The 16,991-nt window shown below is 34.7% G+C and overlaps 1 protein-coding gene across 5 annotated transcripts; it reads right to left on the minus strand.

Annotated features, from left to right (window-relative positions):
- Positions 1–440: 440 nt before the first annotated feature.
- Positions 441–14,886, minus strand: LOC111061942. Of its 5 annotated transcripts, none has more exons than XM_039424277.1 (4): positions 14,187–14,886; positions 4,100–4,335; positions 2,896–3,098; positions 441–910 (listed from the first exon to the last, which is right to left on the minus strand). In XM_039424277.1, exons 2-4 carry the CDS (start codon positions 4,284–4,286, stop codon positions 530–532), a joined length of 771 nt encoding a protein of 256 aa, XP_039280211.1. In that variant the 5' UTR covers positions 4,287–4,335; positions 14,187–14,886; the 3' UTR covers positions 441–529. The 5 variants fall into 5 exon arrangements, with proteins under 5 accessions (XP_039280211.1, XP_039280213.1, XP_039280210.1 ...); XM_039424279.1 differs by lacking the exon at positions 14,187–14,886 and adding an exon at positions 6,514–6,842 and having other exon boundaries at positions 4,100–4,306; XM_039424276.1 differs by lacking the exon at positions 14,187–14,886 and adding an exon at positions 6,514–6,813.
- Between the last annotated feature and the right edge of the window lie 2,105 nt (positions 14,887–16,991).

Here is a 16,991-nt window from a genome sequence, read left to right on the forward strand (position 1 = left end):
TATTGAGTTTCACGCGGATTAGGATTAATGACGTCAAGGCATTACTATTATTTTATTGCTTCTCGTGATTTGGTTCATATGACTTCACTCAACAAGTTTGAAAGTATTACTGAGTAATATTATTACACCCATAACTGATTTTGAAGATTATCATCGACACCAGTAGATCCAGAAATGAAATGCCTTATAGAGAAAAATATTATTCCGCATAAAAATTATGTAACAATAATTGGTGTTACATAGTATAACAATTATAAACATGATTGATATAGTATAGATGATACTAATATAATGGATGATAAATAGCTTACAGCGGAATATTCGGTTTCAGGTCCCACCTGATCAATTTTGAGGCTTCTGACATGATCTAACGACTGTTTAAAAAATGGATAATGGAGTATCATGTTGTGAGATAGGACTATAACAATATCATTACGGAGTAGTGTGGATAAATATTATATTTGAATAGATTTAGTGTATCAATCACAGTTTCAAATCAATTAATACTTTTAAACAAGTGTCTTGGTCCTCAATCATCCCTTACAGGAATGCGTTTAGCCATAAGGAGACAGCAGCCATCCAGCCTAGGATAAGCTAGTTCGCCATCATGCTCATAGGTAGAGTAGTCGAGAGAAGCTATAGTTTCGAAGCCAGCCTTTTTGGCCAAGTACTGCGATGCAGGGCCCGTGAATGCGGTGACAGTGAGGGCGACGCCCAGTGCTCTGCAGAGGGGAGTGCGAGCCATCAACAGCTGATACCCGACTCCGTCGCCGTTGTATTGGGGGGCAACACTCAGACCGTACGCTGACATGTACTTGGTGGATTGCCCACCATACAGATTGCCCACGTCAACATTACTCTCCAGCTCGAGCAGTGTTCGAAGCGTCTTTTTCCACAGTTTTCCTTTGATCTAAGAAATGAAACCAAATAACATGTAAAAAATTATTTTAAGGAAAAAACAGGATGTTTAGAAATATCTTTAAAAAAGATTGAACAGCAATAGGAAATATATCATCAAATAATTCCACCAAGTTTGAAAATATCATTTCAAAGACTGAATAGTCAGGAATAGAGATAATATCATCCAATAATTCTCCTGTTGTAGCTTGTAGGGCTGATACTTTGTTTTTTTTTAGGATAGGAGAAGATCAAGTGATGACAGATTTTATCTAGTTAGATCAACTCATTGAAGTGGTATATTAAGAAAGAGTAGAATATATTTCCGTTGTTAAAGAGTGGTAATTGAAAATGAGAATATTTATTATTGAATTACATTATTTGCTCCATCGATGATAATATTATTCCCAATACGAGTAATTATGTATCAAATGGATAAATGAATGAAATTAATTCCAAATACGGTTTGGGGTAAAACCTATCTGGATGGGAGCATGGAACGGTCAAGAGAGAACAATACCCCTCCTTCAACGCTGGTGGAATGGGAAACAATGACTGTCAACCCATGTCAATGCTCAACCAATATTAAACAATAGATCTCTTAATGCCCCCATCCAGATAGGTTTAGCAGCATAAAATATATTTTTCAAAACCTACTCCAAAAGCCACCACTCTGGTCCGCAACTTACAACTCGACATAATATGTATCGTTTAAAAAATATCAATTAGCACAAGGAAATTAGCTCTTTGATAATTAGAATAGGCTCAAAATTGTGTTCCATAGTGATGGAATTCAACTATTTTTCTAAATTTAATGAGAATGACTTGAAAATTGTGTTTTGAAACAATATGTACATCTCTGATAACCTGATACGAGTTATAATATCGTTATACTAAAATCATTTATTACGTGAAACACACCATTCAATTGTAGGGTTTTTGGTTTCTACCACACGACGAACATAATATCCTTCGATTAGCGATTCGATTGTACATCAATAAAAACTGGTATATGCCTTCACGGTTTAGATCTTTGTCGCATCTTGATAAGCTCTGCAGAAACTCCATGTTACACCAAAAGCTACAGAGTACAGACTGTCTAATACTTTGATGGACATCAATTATAACTTTGATGAACCTGTACAGAACACGGAAATGGGAATCCCGCAGTAAAAGTCTAAGTGTGGAATAACGTCACTAAACTTAACAGGATGGGGGCATACGCTTCATTGCACAAGGGTCGAAAATGTGCTAAACTACCTGCCAAAGGGTATCGCAGTTGTATTGTTCTAGCTTCACCGTCCCATGCCCCCATTGAGATAGGTTTTACCCACGGTTTGCAACATCCCACATCATTGGAGCGAACAGGTTCAGAGTAGTTTTCAGGTGAAGTGACTGAGTTTTTAATCATTGTTTTTGTAATTTGAATAAAATATTCCTTATTTTATACAAGTGACTACAGTAACTGATTTATCATCTATGATTCCGGTATTTCTGTGGAGTATTTTATATATTATATGTTACGTATATCTATATATATAACGAGAGTTAAATAGTTCCGTAATCAGTTTTTCCTTATGAAGGCTGATAAGAGATATGACAGTCTTATAAATCACAACTTTCTCAGCTTTTTATCCGGAGTGTTTGAATCCCCTTCCCCTCTCATTGGAAGAATCCAACTATTAGCAAACCACAGGACCAATCAAAATCGATAATATTTTGAATTTAGTTATCATTGGTTTATCAGAATAAAAAACTAAAGGATGTAGAGAAATAATATGTGTTGAAAAAGGAGTGAATCAACTTGTTACTAAAAGAAAAAAATCACAATGCACAAATTATAAGTACACAAATGGAATTCATGGATAATGCTACATTGTAGTTTGACTAAACGGTCAAGGAAAATGAAAGAAATTTTCAACAACAGAGAAGAGTTATTGATTGGTTTGTTGTGGGGAGTCGATAATACGAGTAATGGATGAGTTCTTGCTGCCTTACCTTCTCCATGAATTCAGATTTTTTATTCTCACTCTTCTCTTTATCTTCCAAAGTCACAATTAAGGTCATGTTAACTCCAGCTATCTTCTTTCGACTTTCATCCTCTGGATCCTGAACTAGCGCCACCAAACCAACCCCCTGTTTCAGGGCTTGTCGCCAAACATCTCTCAGTTCATCTGTGGACACTTTATCTTCCAAATAACCTGGAACAATGTCAGTTCATTGAATTCCTATCAAAAAATACATTTCAAGAATTGATTCTTGATTCGACATTTATTTATAACATTCTATGATGATGACGAGCAAAACATTTTAAATTTTTGAATGAGTGGATTACATTATTTAGAAGGTCCCAAGTTGATCATAATTAGTGCATGACATGTATGAGGGTGCAAAAGAAACTGGAAGTGGCCGAAATGTAGATGCTTAGGTCGATGTGTGGAGTGACTAGAGACTGGATAGAATTAGAAATGAAAGGATTAGAGGGACAATCAAGGTGGTGCAGGTATCCAAGAAGGTTCAGAAGCGGAGGCTTCAATAGTATGGCCATGTTAAAAGAAGAAAAGGACGATACCTGGGAAATACAATCTCTGATATGTTTGTAGAGGGAAGAAAAGGGAGGGAAAGCCGAGGAGATGATGGAGGGATTGTGTGGAGGGGGATTTGAGGGGCAGGGGAATGGAGCTGGATGGCGGTGAATATTAGGACAGAGGCACTTGGAGGCGGCTGACCTGAGACAGTGATCCCGTATGGACACGGGAATAAGCTGAAGAAAAATTTGATCATAATTTGAAAAGTTGAAAATCTATATACAAAAATTAAGCCTGCTTCATTTACTTCAAATATTGAATTTCTCAGTCATGATGATCTTGATAATGTGTTTTTGAATCTTTCAAGGAATTCAAAAACTCTCCATGAGGCTATAGTCATTACTCATGTGTGTAATTCATGAATCTTTTTATTGAATTTCAGCATTACTAGAATGGTATTATTAGAATATGAAAGAGTTCTTAGAATGGGTATTGTCAACTTGATAGACTCTTCTCTCATAGTGTCAATAATAAAAAGTTCATGACAATAATCCCCATCAATTGTGATGATGATCAAAGAGCTCCATGAATTCAATAAGAATCACGAACTTTGAAGAACTTAAATTCAACACGAAAATGATTTATTTGTGGACTTGATAATAATAACTACTTACCTATACAGCTTGTTATATTCTCTCTAACAAGGAAATATCGTGTCATGTGTTCAACAGCATCCTCTATCAAATCTTCTGTTATATCCTGGACGATATACTTGAGTGGTGATTGATCTCTATGTGGTTTTCCCTCAAATCTACTCCAAACGATGGGTGATTCTAAACTATCTGGCCGTTTCCACTCCATTGGTCGAACTTATTCCAGCTCTGGAATATCGCAATATCAACTCTTTAAACTGTAATAAAAAGAAATGTCAGACTTAGTTTGATCATGAAAACCATTTTATTAACCCTCCTGGGGTGGAAGCAAGCTGGACTCTGTGGTTTCAGGCTATGTACTATGTATATTAACACCCTGAAAAAATTCAGCTTTCACTTTTCCTGGGCTAAAAAGCTCCCGTGCGTCTGGAAGGAAAGCAAGCCAATTTGAATGTGGTCAGCTCAGTTCAGTCCCAAATCTCCTCTCCAGACCGAGCACTGGCTTCAGTGTAGGAGGGTGAACGGCGCCGCGTCTGGTGTTTTGTTTTCTTCAGAGCCGCCCAGGCGTTGCAGCCAAGACTGTCTGGTAAGGAGAAATTCCACTTTCAATGTAGCCTGTAGATCGAATATTATAGGCAATTTTTGTTGAATATTTCTGAAAAATAGTTTCAAAAATATTCTCCGGTGGCTTTTCCGGCTCTGCAGGACCCGCCTCTCATCACTCTGTCTCTCATCACTCTGTCTCCCTCTATTTGTTCCTCCTTCATACAGTTTTGTTGTGTTTCTTTTCTGGCTCAAAATTTCGCAAAATTACTCAAAAATTCCCAATTTGTAGAGATTTGAGTGAAGTATATTTGTTTTAAATTAGTTTTTGAATATCTGAATTTTAAATTTTTAGTTTAGTCATTAGTTTTGAAGTGGAAATTTTACTTTTTGAAGTGAAAAGTGAAATCCCAACCTCATTCTTTTTTGAAACTTTAATTTGTAAAAAATTGGGAGAAGACAGTTTTGGGCTATGCCTGTTGTCTTCTTACAATCATACTATATATTATGATCATGATTTGTGATTGTCAATGAAATAAATAAATACCACTAATGAACATGTGTGAATTCCTTAACAATAGTTCAGATTTTATTTATTTTCGCATGTTTCACGAAACCTGGGGATGCTTTGTCCAATTGACTTTGAATTTTGAACTTTGAAAAGAAATCATCATACAAATCAATACCTACTAAATTGTCTCACTCCTTCGTATTCTTAAGGATTTAGAAGTGCATTGGAATTGTTCAAGATTGCATACAACATTGAATGTGCATAAGACATTTTCTTAGAAGAATATATTTTCGAGTTGGATGATATTATGATGTTATTAGTAATGAATTAGTAGTTTTCAATATAAGTCTAGAAAAGGTTATTAGAGGGATCACCATTAACCCAAGGGGAACGATTATGAATAGGATGATCCAATGCATGGCATACGCTGATGATGTAGTTTTGATAGCACGAAATAGACAAAGTTTGGAGACTGCATTTACTCAGCTCAATGAAATTAAACATCAGAACAAATAGGACTTAGAATAAATGACGGCAAAACGAAATATATGGCCAGCAGCAGAACACGACAAGCAGGTGACACAGAAATAAATATAGAGAACTTTGTTTTTGGAAAGGTAGCAGAATTTAAATACCTTGGCTCTGTAATCACTGATGACAACAACGTCCAAGTCGATATAAAAGCAAAGATAGCTGCAGGTAATAAGTGCTATTTTGCCCTAAGCCAATTCCTTAGATCCAAAGTGTTAACGAAGAAGTTGAAAATTCAAATTTATGAAACAATATTGAAACCAGTTGTGTTGTATGGCGCAGAGTCCTGGGTTCTCACAAAGAAAGATGAAGATCTCTTAAGTACTTGGGAACGGAAAGTATTGAGAAAGATTTACGGACCAGTCTGTAACAATGGGGAGTGGAGAATAAGGACAAATCAAGAGTTACGTGACCTATACCAAAAAACAGAAATAGTTAACGAAATAAAATACAGGCGACTGAGTTGGTTAGGTCACGTAGAAAGGATGAGTGACTCAAGAGCAGTAAAGAAGGTCTTCAGAGAAAATCCAGGAGGAAGGAGACTACGAGGACGCCCACGAAAACGCTGGTTAGAAGATGTGGAACAAGATTTGAGGAGGCTGGGTGTCCGAGGTTGGAGAAGAAGAACTGGTGACAGAGAGGAATGGAGAGGCATCATAGAGGAGGTCAAGGCCCTAAACGGGCTGTAGCACCACGGAGTAAGTAAGTAAGTAGTAATTATATATCAAAATTTAAAATATTCAAAGGGGAGCTCACTATTATATTATGTTTATGTTTTTTCCATACAAGAAGTATGAAGAAAGAACACTATCACAACATTAACAATGAAGAAAATAGAAGGAATACTTACATTTCTGTGTAGGAATATTCCTGTAGCTGATATTATGTAGAAGTAGAATTGGAGAGTCGAAAAGTGGCCTTATCTAGACGAGTCACATTTTACAAAGCACTGACCAAGGATACTGTTAACACAAATTTCTTGTATGAAATATCCACAGCCTTCAAATGAGTGATATTTTTTCAACTATTAACCGTCAAAAGTGTGCAGCACTGCACACCAGCAAGTGTCAACCTATCAAGTGATAGTAAACCTACTTTCAAGTGAATGATTTAGCAGATAGCACGCGATAAGCTGCCAACTGCGAATGCCTCTACTACGATTAACAGCCGACTGATAGTTGTCTGCGTGTTAGTGACGCTGCTCCAAAATTGTTAATAATAGCCAAGTGGGGAGCGGGAGACCCATTTAGCTTGAATATAAATATGTGGTCACAAAAAGAAACAAGATCCAGAGAGGGAAATGTAGTGAGACAGTGTGGGGAAGTGATTTGAATACAGTGTACAGAGGGAGATAAATGCGAGAGGGGTGAGGGAGTGGGACACCGAGAGAGAAAGAGAGAGAAGAAGAGAATATGAACGATATAAAAATATAGTAAGATTGACATGAAGAGTAAGTAACGGAAAGTGGAGTAGATAGAATGGTGTTTGAGTAGAGAAGGATATAAGAATGACTTTAATAGGGATGGTTTTCTTACGGAAAAAATAACAATAAATTGGTGTTTATGGAGAAAAAAATAAGAGAACTGGAGGAAGAACGAAATCCAAAAGTACAAGGAAAGGGGCAGAGAGTCGATAAGTCCTGGAGAGAGAAATGTGGAATTGAATTGAGGATCGCAGAAGAGGAAGAAAGTTAGAAGAAAAAACTTATAATTTTATTGAGAATTCTCAATACGGTATATCATAATAAGCGGAAAGAAGAATAATATAATTTTTAATATAATATTATAACCTTATTTTACGTACCTTAGCGGTTATTTGAAGAAACAATTATTCGTACATGATGAAGAAACACAATTAAACTTTTCAGGACATGGCACTACTAGAAAATTAAAACTTTAATAAAAATAAACTAGCTCCCACATTAACTAATTATATACTTGTAAACTTGCCCAAAAAGGGCGAAACATAATGACTACATCTTTACTCTCGTAGTGCTCCTAGCAAAGTGTCCTCCGAAACGTAATCTGGTCTCTCGACTGGGGAATCCCCACTACTGTATTTAGAAACAGGTCTCCGATTGGGCGAAGGGAATCAATTTGACCAATCGTCGCGTGGCTTCTAGAGCCTTTGGACCAAATAGTAACTGCAAAATCGGTAGTTTGTTATAATTTCAATGCTTGCTGTTTTCCAACTTATCGCACTTTATGTCGCGACAGAAGGCTAAGTTTTAGAGATAATTCCATAATCTACATTCCTCGACGACTCGGAGCCACAATTTTTAAATATCTATCATGGGAAACTCGAAGTCATGGCCGTTCATAATAGAGAGAGAATAATTATTTCGCTAACTCACTTACAATAATGGCTCTAGTCTATTGCGTATTAATTTACTATTATAACTTGGAAAAGGCCTGAATTAAAATAGTGCTCGCACACTCCCGCTCCTTACGGTGTGAAACACACAAAAAGAAATCTAATCAGGATATGTTACCATAGAGGCATTCTGTATGATTTGGAGAGTCGAATTTCTGGATTGATAGTAGGATTCAATTTGAAGCGGGCCCTCTTCAAAAGAAATCTCTTTAATCATTCCGAAATTCAGCAAAATGTATAACTAATTGAGATTTGTGGCAAGAGTCTTTAAAACTGTGGCAAGAGTCAGGACAAAACAATATGGACGTGTCCACCTTCTAAGTAGGTACTAAAGACGGACCGAGTATAATAATCTTGAATACTTCAATCACTTTATTGAGTCCCTGGTTATTTTCTTGGCAAACTCTAACAAGGGAAAACGTTTAAAAGACATCATAGTTTTAATTGGTTCTATGTTACTCTGCTGTTGTAAAATAAGAAGTACGTTGATTATAAAGTAAAGGATGAAACTTTTTCACTCTGCTGAATATATTGAAATCTAACTATCATTACTATAGAGTTGAGAGTGCAACATATTTTTAACAATATAAAGCAATTCAGTAGGCAATACTATTCTACATCGACTATGATTCAAAGATAATAATGGTTGAAACTGCAACACTAGCGAGTCATCAGAGAGCAATGACACACGCTTGATGTACATTCCGTAGCTATGAAACTTTTCTATCCATTATTGTATTCCAGCAGGAAATCTCTATCACTGAACGCTAGTCAAAACAAAACTATGATATCGGGTGCCAGGCTTTAATCTACAATAATAATTCTGTATTTCGCTTCTCACTAGAGTATTGTCATTTTCTCACTGCCTACAACTTCAACTAGATTAATTGACTCGACATAGATCATGATTATTATTTCTCAAACTCAAAGTACGTGACATTTTCTCTAAACACTGGAAGAATAATTCTCAAGGCATGATTTAATAATATGAAAATTCAACTGGAACAACTATCTTAGCATTGGACTGCTACTGCTTGACTTCTGATTATCAACATTATTGGATTTACCAATACACTAACACATTAATAGACTACTATTACACTATTACTGATTCTCAAGTTCACTGACATTTTCAACCTTACTGGAGCCTCACATAATTATTTCTCAACAATAAACTTCATATCCAACTAGTTTCAATTACTCTACTAGATCTCAAAATATCTCAACTTATTCACATGGAAAACTTGGTTGCAATTTTGCTATTCATCATTAAAAAAATTCATCATTTCATTAAAGATTTTCCTATTTTTTTTTATTTATTAATACCTTTTGACTACTTATCTCTAAAGGATACCTTTTGACTACTTATCTCTAAAGGGTCCTACTACTGTTAATTACCTCAATTTAATTTTCCCAACAAAAATTCTATTTCCTTTTTGACACGAATTTTCCTACATATTTCTACCTTATATCCCCATTTAAATATTTAATCAACCTTTCAACTCTCAACTACAGAATAATTTAAACTTATGCTTAACTCAAGAAATTTTCCCTTTTTATTTCAAATTCAACTAGAAGAATTTCACTGTTAATTTTATTTTAATTTAACCCGTTCAGTACTGTTCCAATATTTATTTCTACTTTCACTGATAACCATTTTAACATTACCTAGGTACTCGAAAAAGTTTCTCTGTTATTCTATTTGTATACCTTAACTAATCACTTTAAATATTCATTGTCTAAAACTTTCAATTTTCGTTACCATACCAAATTTCTAAGCAACTTAAACTCAATAATACCCCTTTTTTTACCATTATTACTTGTGTTTTTGCGGCTGACTTTCCTACCAAACATTAACGAACCTTTTGACTGGGCTTCCCTAAACTGCATTACACTGATTGTTTTCCTTACAATCACTACGAAGACTCACTAAATATTCTAGATTTCGGTTTACGTTATTCTACTGACGAGCCCCATAACTCTCGAATGAACCAGACCGTTTACTAGATACCAAAAAAAATCTTAGCTCACACCACCTTCGGTGCCTTTCGCTAAAATTATACAATTCCACCGTACAAATTTGCAAGGTTAGTCACAGCTAAATTCCTTGATTTGTTACATGGACAACTTTCGGGCAGTGCTCCGTTCTCTCTGGACACGGACCTACACTCGCGCCGATTACCTAAATTCAACAACAACACACACAGGCAGGACATCCCCTTGTCCTCCTCTAAATCTTGAGTCTCAACTAAACAAACAAAAAAATTCCCCACAGTCTACAGGAAACGTCACCAACACAACGGATCTTACACTATCACTACGCAGGCCTACCGCAAAAATCACACAAAAAATATCTCCAATAATAAAACTGATTCACCTTTTCGAGAATAAACATTACTGATAAAGGGACTTAACAACCTCATCTCAATCAACTTATTTTTATACAAATTCCAAAGGATTTGATTATCGTTTCAACTTTAATCTACAATACACCATTATTTAGTTTAAACATCTATGAAGGCCAATTAACTTTTCAAAAGTGTTTATCAACAAAACTAATCAAAGGGTTTCCTATTTATTCTCTGCTTACCTTCAATTTACCTAAACTTTTCAAAAGTTTTCCCTATTTTCCCTAAACATTCTCCCATAATAATTTCCAAATTTTCCTAATTTATTGAGTTGACTTTTAAAATCTCAATATTCACATTCACTACTACTATAATGATATTCAACTACCAGACGTGAGACCAGAATACGTACGTTGACATTACAATAATTCTATCATCATTCACGGAATTACAGAATGCAAAAAATTTATTCAGCACTTAGAATCAGTTGTTTTTCACCTATGCTAGTTTCTTCTACTAATTTTTATTCTACCGTTAAACCTTTAATTTGTCAATATCAATTTCAAAAAGAAGTTTCAGAATACTTTCAACTTAAGCATCAATGATACTTGACTTTATCTTTAAGCACTTCAAAAGATTATCATTTTAATGGTTCAACATAACTGAATAACTTCCTGTTTCATCTACAATTATTTAAACTTCAGAAAAATTGGAGTAGCAACTATAAATTATTCATTCAACTCCAAACCTAAAATATGACAGTTAACACGTTCACAGAATGAATTATTAAGTATAGACTCAGAAAAATTGATCTAGTATATTAGAGTAAGTTATGAAAATTTAATTTTTTAGAAAATTTGAATTCCAGAGATTTAAAATCTCTAGACAGCAGAGTCGGCGCAGTGTGTGCTGCCCTTTAAAAGATGATAAAGAAGATAATTTTGAATAAAATTTAGAATTAGAAATAGGCCGACACATCTAGAAAATACCTGAGTCTATACCTAATTCATGCAGGTGAACGGGCTAGAGTCAAGAAAACTTCAATTAATCTTGCCATGCCTGGTTTAATAGGTTTATACTATAGAATAACACTACAATTTGAAATAATTGAAAAATACAAACAGCTTCAATAAACATTGGCAACTAAATCGAACAACAGAAACAACAATTTCATGTTACTTTGTTGACATTCTTCATCTGATTCGGGGGCGCATTACTATCCCCTTTTAGATAGCAATACGTCACAAAACCAAACAATATCAGTCATCAAATAACAAGTTAATTTCAACATAAAATTACTCAAGAAAGAAAAGCCCGTTGAACCCAAGTTTCGTCGATAGTAACCCATATAACCCATTTCATAATAAATTTGAATCCCCACTTTTGATTGACATTCTCGAATGAACCTTTGTTTCACTACACTGCACTTTCGTTGGTCTGTACGTTGCTTTATCGTCGGGGTTACAGTACCTTGTTTTTGGCGGTGAACTTTTACCGGTTGAATTTGGCTTGACGGCGACGTCCTCTTACGTCCCTAGACCTGTCGTCTGAACGGGTGTCTTGAAGCGGTGTTACATAAAGTTGCGGAACCAAAGGGGTGGTAGTACAAGAAGTTGGTTTGGGGACACACATGAACCGCTGTAAATAAATGTATTACAGCATTAATTCTAACTCTTCCTACAATTCATCAAAAGCTAAAACAGAGTTTATTCAATTATTTAATTTAGATTTTATCTTGACGTTCTGATTCATCTCAAAATTGAATTAAAACGGATTTACTTGCCAGAGTGTCATTAATATACAATGCAACTTTATGAAAACACTCGTAATAAATTAATAATGCTTTTAGAAAAATGAATACTTCATTAATTATGATGTTAACTTTTATATAATGATAATACTCTTAGGAAAGGAATAATTCAGATTGAAATGATGCTAACTTATATGAATTTTTCGTTTGTTTGCAAAATCAAATATAATTTTTCATATAGTAGCTCGACTAGTATGTTGGAAACTTGTGCGCTAGCCAACATTTATTAAATTATTTCATGGAAAAGAAAAACTTTCTTCTTGTTATTAAGATTTCTATCATAAAAATTTACTAAATCATTCGAAAGCCTTAATGACATAAGAAAACAGAGTCTGAAAAATATAAAATGTCATAAACTCAATATGAACATAATCTTAAAAATTCATTCCAATTTAAAGGCTATCTTCCTGACTTTCAGCAATACTCTACGATAATATATCTCCAGAAAAATAACTCAAATGTAACGTAACTGAAAACTTTCTATACTTCTTAGAAAAAAATTTATAATTATCTTCCATCACTAATAAAATCAAAAGGATTATTCTCAATCAATTTATTAACTTGAAAAATAACAGGCTTTGTAATACCATACTTTATGGAAGTTTCAATCAATTAAATTCCCTAAATTATATTTTAACCTTATTTTACGTACCTTAGCGGTTATTTGAAGAAACAATTATTCGTACATGATGAAGAAACACAATTAAACTTTTCAGGACATGGCACTACTAGAAAATTAAAACTTTAATAAAATAAAACTAGCTCCACATTAACTAATTATATAAACTTGTAAACTTGCCCAAAAAGGGCGAAACATAATGACTACATCTTTACTCTCGTAGTGCTCCTAGCAAAGTGTCCTCCGAAACGTAATCTGGTCTCTCGACTGGGGAATCCCCACTACTGTATTAGAAACAGGTCTCCTATTGGGCGAAGGGAATCAATTTGACCAATCGTCGCGTGGCTTCTAGAGCCTTTGGACCAAATAGTAACTGCAAAATCGGTAGTTTGTTATAATTTCAATGCTTGGCATACGCTGATGATGTAGTTTTGATAGCACGAAATAGACAAAGTTTGGAGACTGCATTTACTCAGCTCAATGAAATGAAACATCAGAACAAATAGGACTTAGAATAAATGACGGCAAAACGAAATATATGGCCAGCAGCAGAACACGACAAGCAGGTGACACAGAAATAAATATAGAGAACTTTGTTTTTGGAAAGGTAGCAGAATTTAAATACCTTGGCTCTGTAATCACTGATGACAACAACGTCCAAGTCGATATAAAAGCAAGATAGCTGCAGGTAATAAGTGCTATTTTGCCCTAAGCCAATTCCTTAGATCCAAAGTGTTAACGAAGAAGTTGAAAATTCAAATTTATGAAACAATATTAAAACCAGTTGTGTTGTATGGCGCAGAGTCCTGGGATCTCACAAAGAAAGATGAAGATCTCTTAAGTACTTGGGAACGGAAAGTATTGAGAAAGATTTACGGACCAGTCTGTAACAATGGGGAGTGGAGAATAAGGACAAATCAAGAGTTACGTGACCTATACCAAAAAACAGAAATAGTTAACGAAATAAAATACAGGCGACTGAGTTGGTTAGGTCACGTAGAAAGGATGAGTGACTCAAGAGCAGTAAGAAGGTCTTCAGAGAAAATCCAGGAGGAAGGAGACTACGAGGACGCCCACGAAAACGCTGGTTAGAAGATGTGGAACAAGATTTGAGGAGGCTGGGTGTCCGAGGTTGGAGAAGAAGAACTGGTGACAGAGAGGAATGGAGAGGCATCATAGAGGAGGTCAAGGCCCTAAACGGGCTGTAGCACCACGGAGTAAGTAAGTAAGTAAGTAGTAATTATATATCAAAATTTAAAATATTCAAAGGGGAGCTCACTATTATATTATGTTTATGTTTTTTCCATACAAGAAGTATGAAGAAAGAACACTATCACAACATTAACAATGAAGAAAATAGAAGGAATACTTACATTTCTGTGTAGGAATATTCCTGTAGCTGATATTATGTAGAAGTAGAATTGGAGAGTCGAAAAGTGGCCTTATCTAGACGAGTCACATTTTACAAAGCACTGACCAAGGATACTGTTAAACACAAATTTCTTGTATGAAATATCCACAGCCTTCAAATGAGTGATATTTTTTCAACTATTAACCGTCAAAAGTGTGCAGCACTGCACACCAGCAAGTGTCAACCTATCAAGTGATAGTAAACCTACTTTCAAGTGAATGATGGAGCAGATAGCACGCGATAAGCTGCCAACTGCGAATGCCTCTACTACGATTAACAGCCGACTGATAGTTGTCTGCGTGTTGGTGACGCTGCTCCAAAATTGTTAATAATAGCCAAGTGGGGAGCGGGAGACCCATTTAGCTTGAATATAAATATGTGGTCACAAAAAGAAACAAGATCCAGAGAGGGAAATGTAGTGAGACAGTGTGGGGAAGTGATTTGAATACAGTGTAACAGAGGGAGATAAATGCGAGAGGGGTGAGGGAGTGGGACACCGAGAGAGAAAGAGAGAGAAGAAGAGAATATGAACGATATAAAAATATAGTAAGATTGACATGAAGAGTAAGTAACGGAAAGTGGAGTAGATAGAATGGTGTTTGAGTAGAGAAGGATATAAGAATGACTTTAATAGGGATGGTTTTCTTACGGAAAAAATAACAATAAATTGGTGTTTATGGAGAAAAAAATGAGAGAACTGGAGGAAGAACGAAATCCAAAAGTACAAGGAAAGGGGCAGAGAGTCGATAAGTCCTGGAGAGAGAAATGTGGAATTGAATTGAGGATCGCAGAAGAGGAAGAAAGTTAGAAGAAAAAACTTATAATTTTATTGAGAATTCTCAATACGGTATATCATAATAAGCGGAAAGAAGAATAATATAATTTTTAATATAATATTATAATTTTTGAAAAGGACCAAAGGTTGTTAATTGCAGAACAATCATTATTATGATTCATAGACTTTAAAAAACTCTAGTAACTATTAAGTAAAACTAGCACCACCGAGATGAAGCCACACATTTCAGACTTCTAGACTTCGTCTGAAGATTTGATATGATATAATTCATATGGGACAGAAATTGTAGTTGCATATAGTTCATGAAAAATCTTCCCTTTGAAAGAATACAATCATATATCATATTTAGTCTTCATAAAAATCTTCCCTTTGAAAGAATACAATCATATATCATATTAGAAGTCTGAAATGTGTGGCTTCATCTCGGTGGTGCTAGTTTTACTTAATAGTTACTAGAGTTTTTTCTTTCAAAGGGAAGATTGTTCATGAACTATATGCAACTACAATTTCTGTCCCATATGAATTATATCATATCATATTATATACAATCCTTGTTTAAAAAAAAGTTGAAGAAGATCCATAAGTTGAGAAGTATCAAAGTATTAGGAAATACGTGATAAAAGTACTTATTACTAGTTAAGAACCAGAAAGATACAGAGTGAAATACAAGAAGTTTGCTTTCTCATGGTTTTCTTTTGAAGCTAAATTCAGCTAAAGCTTGATATCATAGCCTACCGTCAATCACTTCATCTCATACATTAGAATGTTTTCCGGTAGTAGTTTTGTAGGCCTATATCCTTTATAACTCTGAAATGAAATGACGGTGGAGACTAGTGACCACATACGATACATAAAAAAATTATTATTATAAATTGTAGGCCTATGTATTATTTTCATGTTGTACACTTGTACATAATAAAATAATCCCATTAATGTCCACTGATGATAATTGGCGATTTTTTTGAGCGAGTTTGGAAGCTTTTTGGTATTTTACTTCTTATTCCTCATTACCACGAAGTATGGGCCATTTAAAATTCTCTTCAATATAGAAGTATAGAATGTATCCCTCTTCTATCAATTATACTGAAATTTTATTGCAGAGTATCGATCTACTAAGAGTTACCATAACAAGTACCTATAATAACTTCAGTACGAGAATTTTATATTCAAAGTGAATGAAACAGTAGAAGAATGTGAAGCTGGATGAATTGCTTATTGAGATTCCGCCATTCCTACAGCTTTCTACATTCAAATCTTCGTGATGCAGTCGGAAATTGGAATACACTCTACAAATCAAGTATTATTATCAGTGCTATCTAATCATGATTTACTAGTTTAATGTGGTATGTAGAAGCCTTATACGTTCGCATTTGAAATTCATATTGTGAGTCCTGGACCATTTTCAAGTGAATTGACTTTGTGGTTCTGCCGTGAATCAGTTTTATGCACAGTTTGGCAGGACTCATGTCAGTTTCTGTACAATTTACGAGGTATAACATTCTCATGACCCGAAAGTATATCAAGCTGCTTTCACATTTGTTCAAAATCTTATTGAACTCGATCGGGTTCTATCATTTATATTAATACCATGAATAAATTGATTGAATCAATCCTATCACATGAATCAATATGAGGCCCATATAGGATTCGATTATATTAGACAAAATTACAATGCAATTCAGTTTTCCTTTAATAGTAATTTCATTTTTATATGAACCACTTTCTATATATTTCGGAATATGATGAGTTACTTTATCGATTGGTGATTAATTAATTGGAAGCGTTGAATCAGACACTCATTATACTAAAACTAGACAACACTTAATTATTAGGAATTTGCTTCAACAAATATAATGACTTTGTTGTAATTTATGAACTACAAATATTACGTACTCCGGAAGCCCAATATAAAATAAAATACTCACTCCATACCACTTAATTTCCAACTATTATCCAATAGAATAGTTATTT

Source organism: Nilaparvata lugens, chromosome 3, assembly GCF_014356525.2.
Source record: "Nilaparvata lugens isolate BPH chromosome 3, ASM1435652v1, whole genome shotgun sequence".
Classification (NCBI taxonomy): Eukaryota; Metazoa; Arthropoda; class Insecta; order Hemiptera; family Delphacidae; genus Nilaparvata; species Nilaparvata lugens.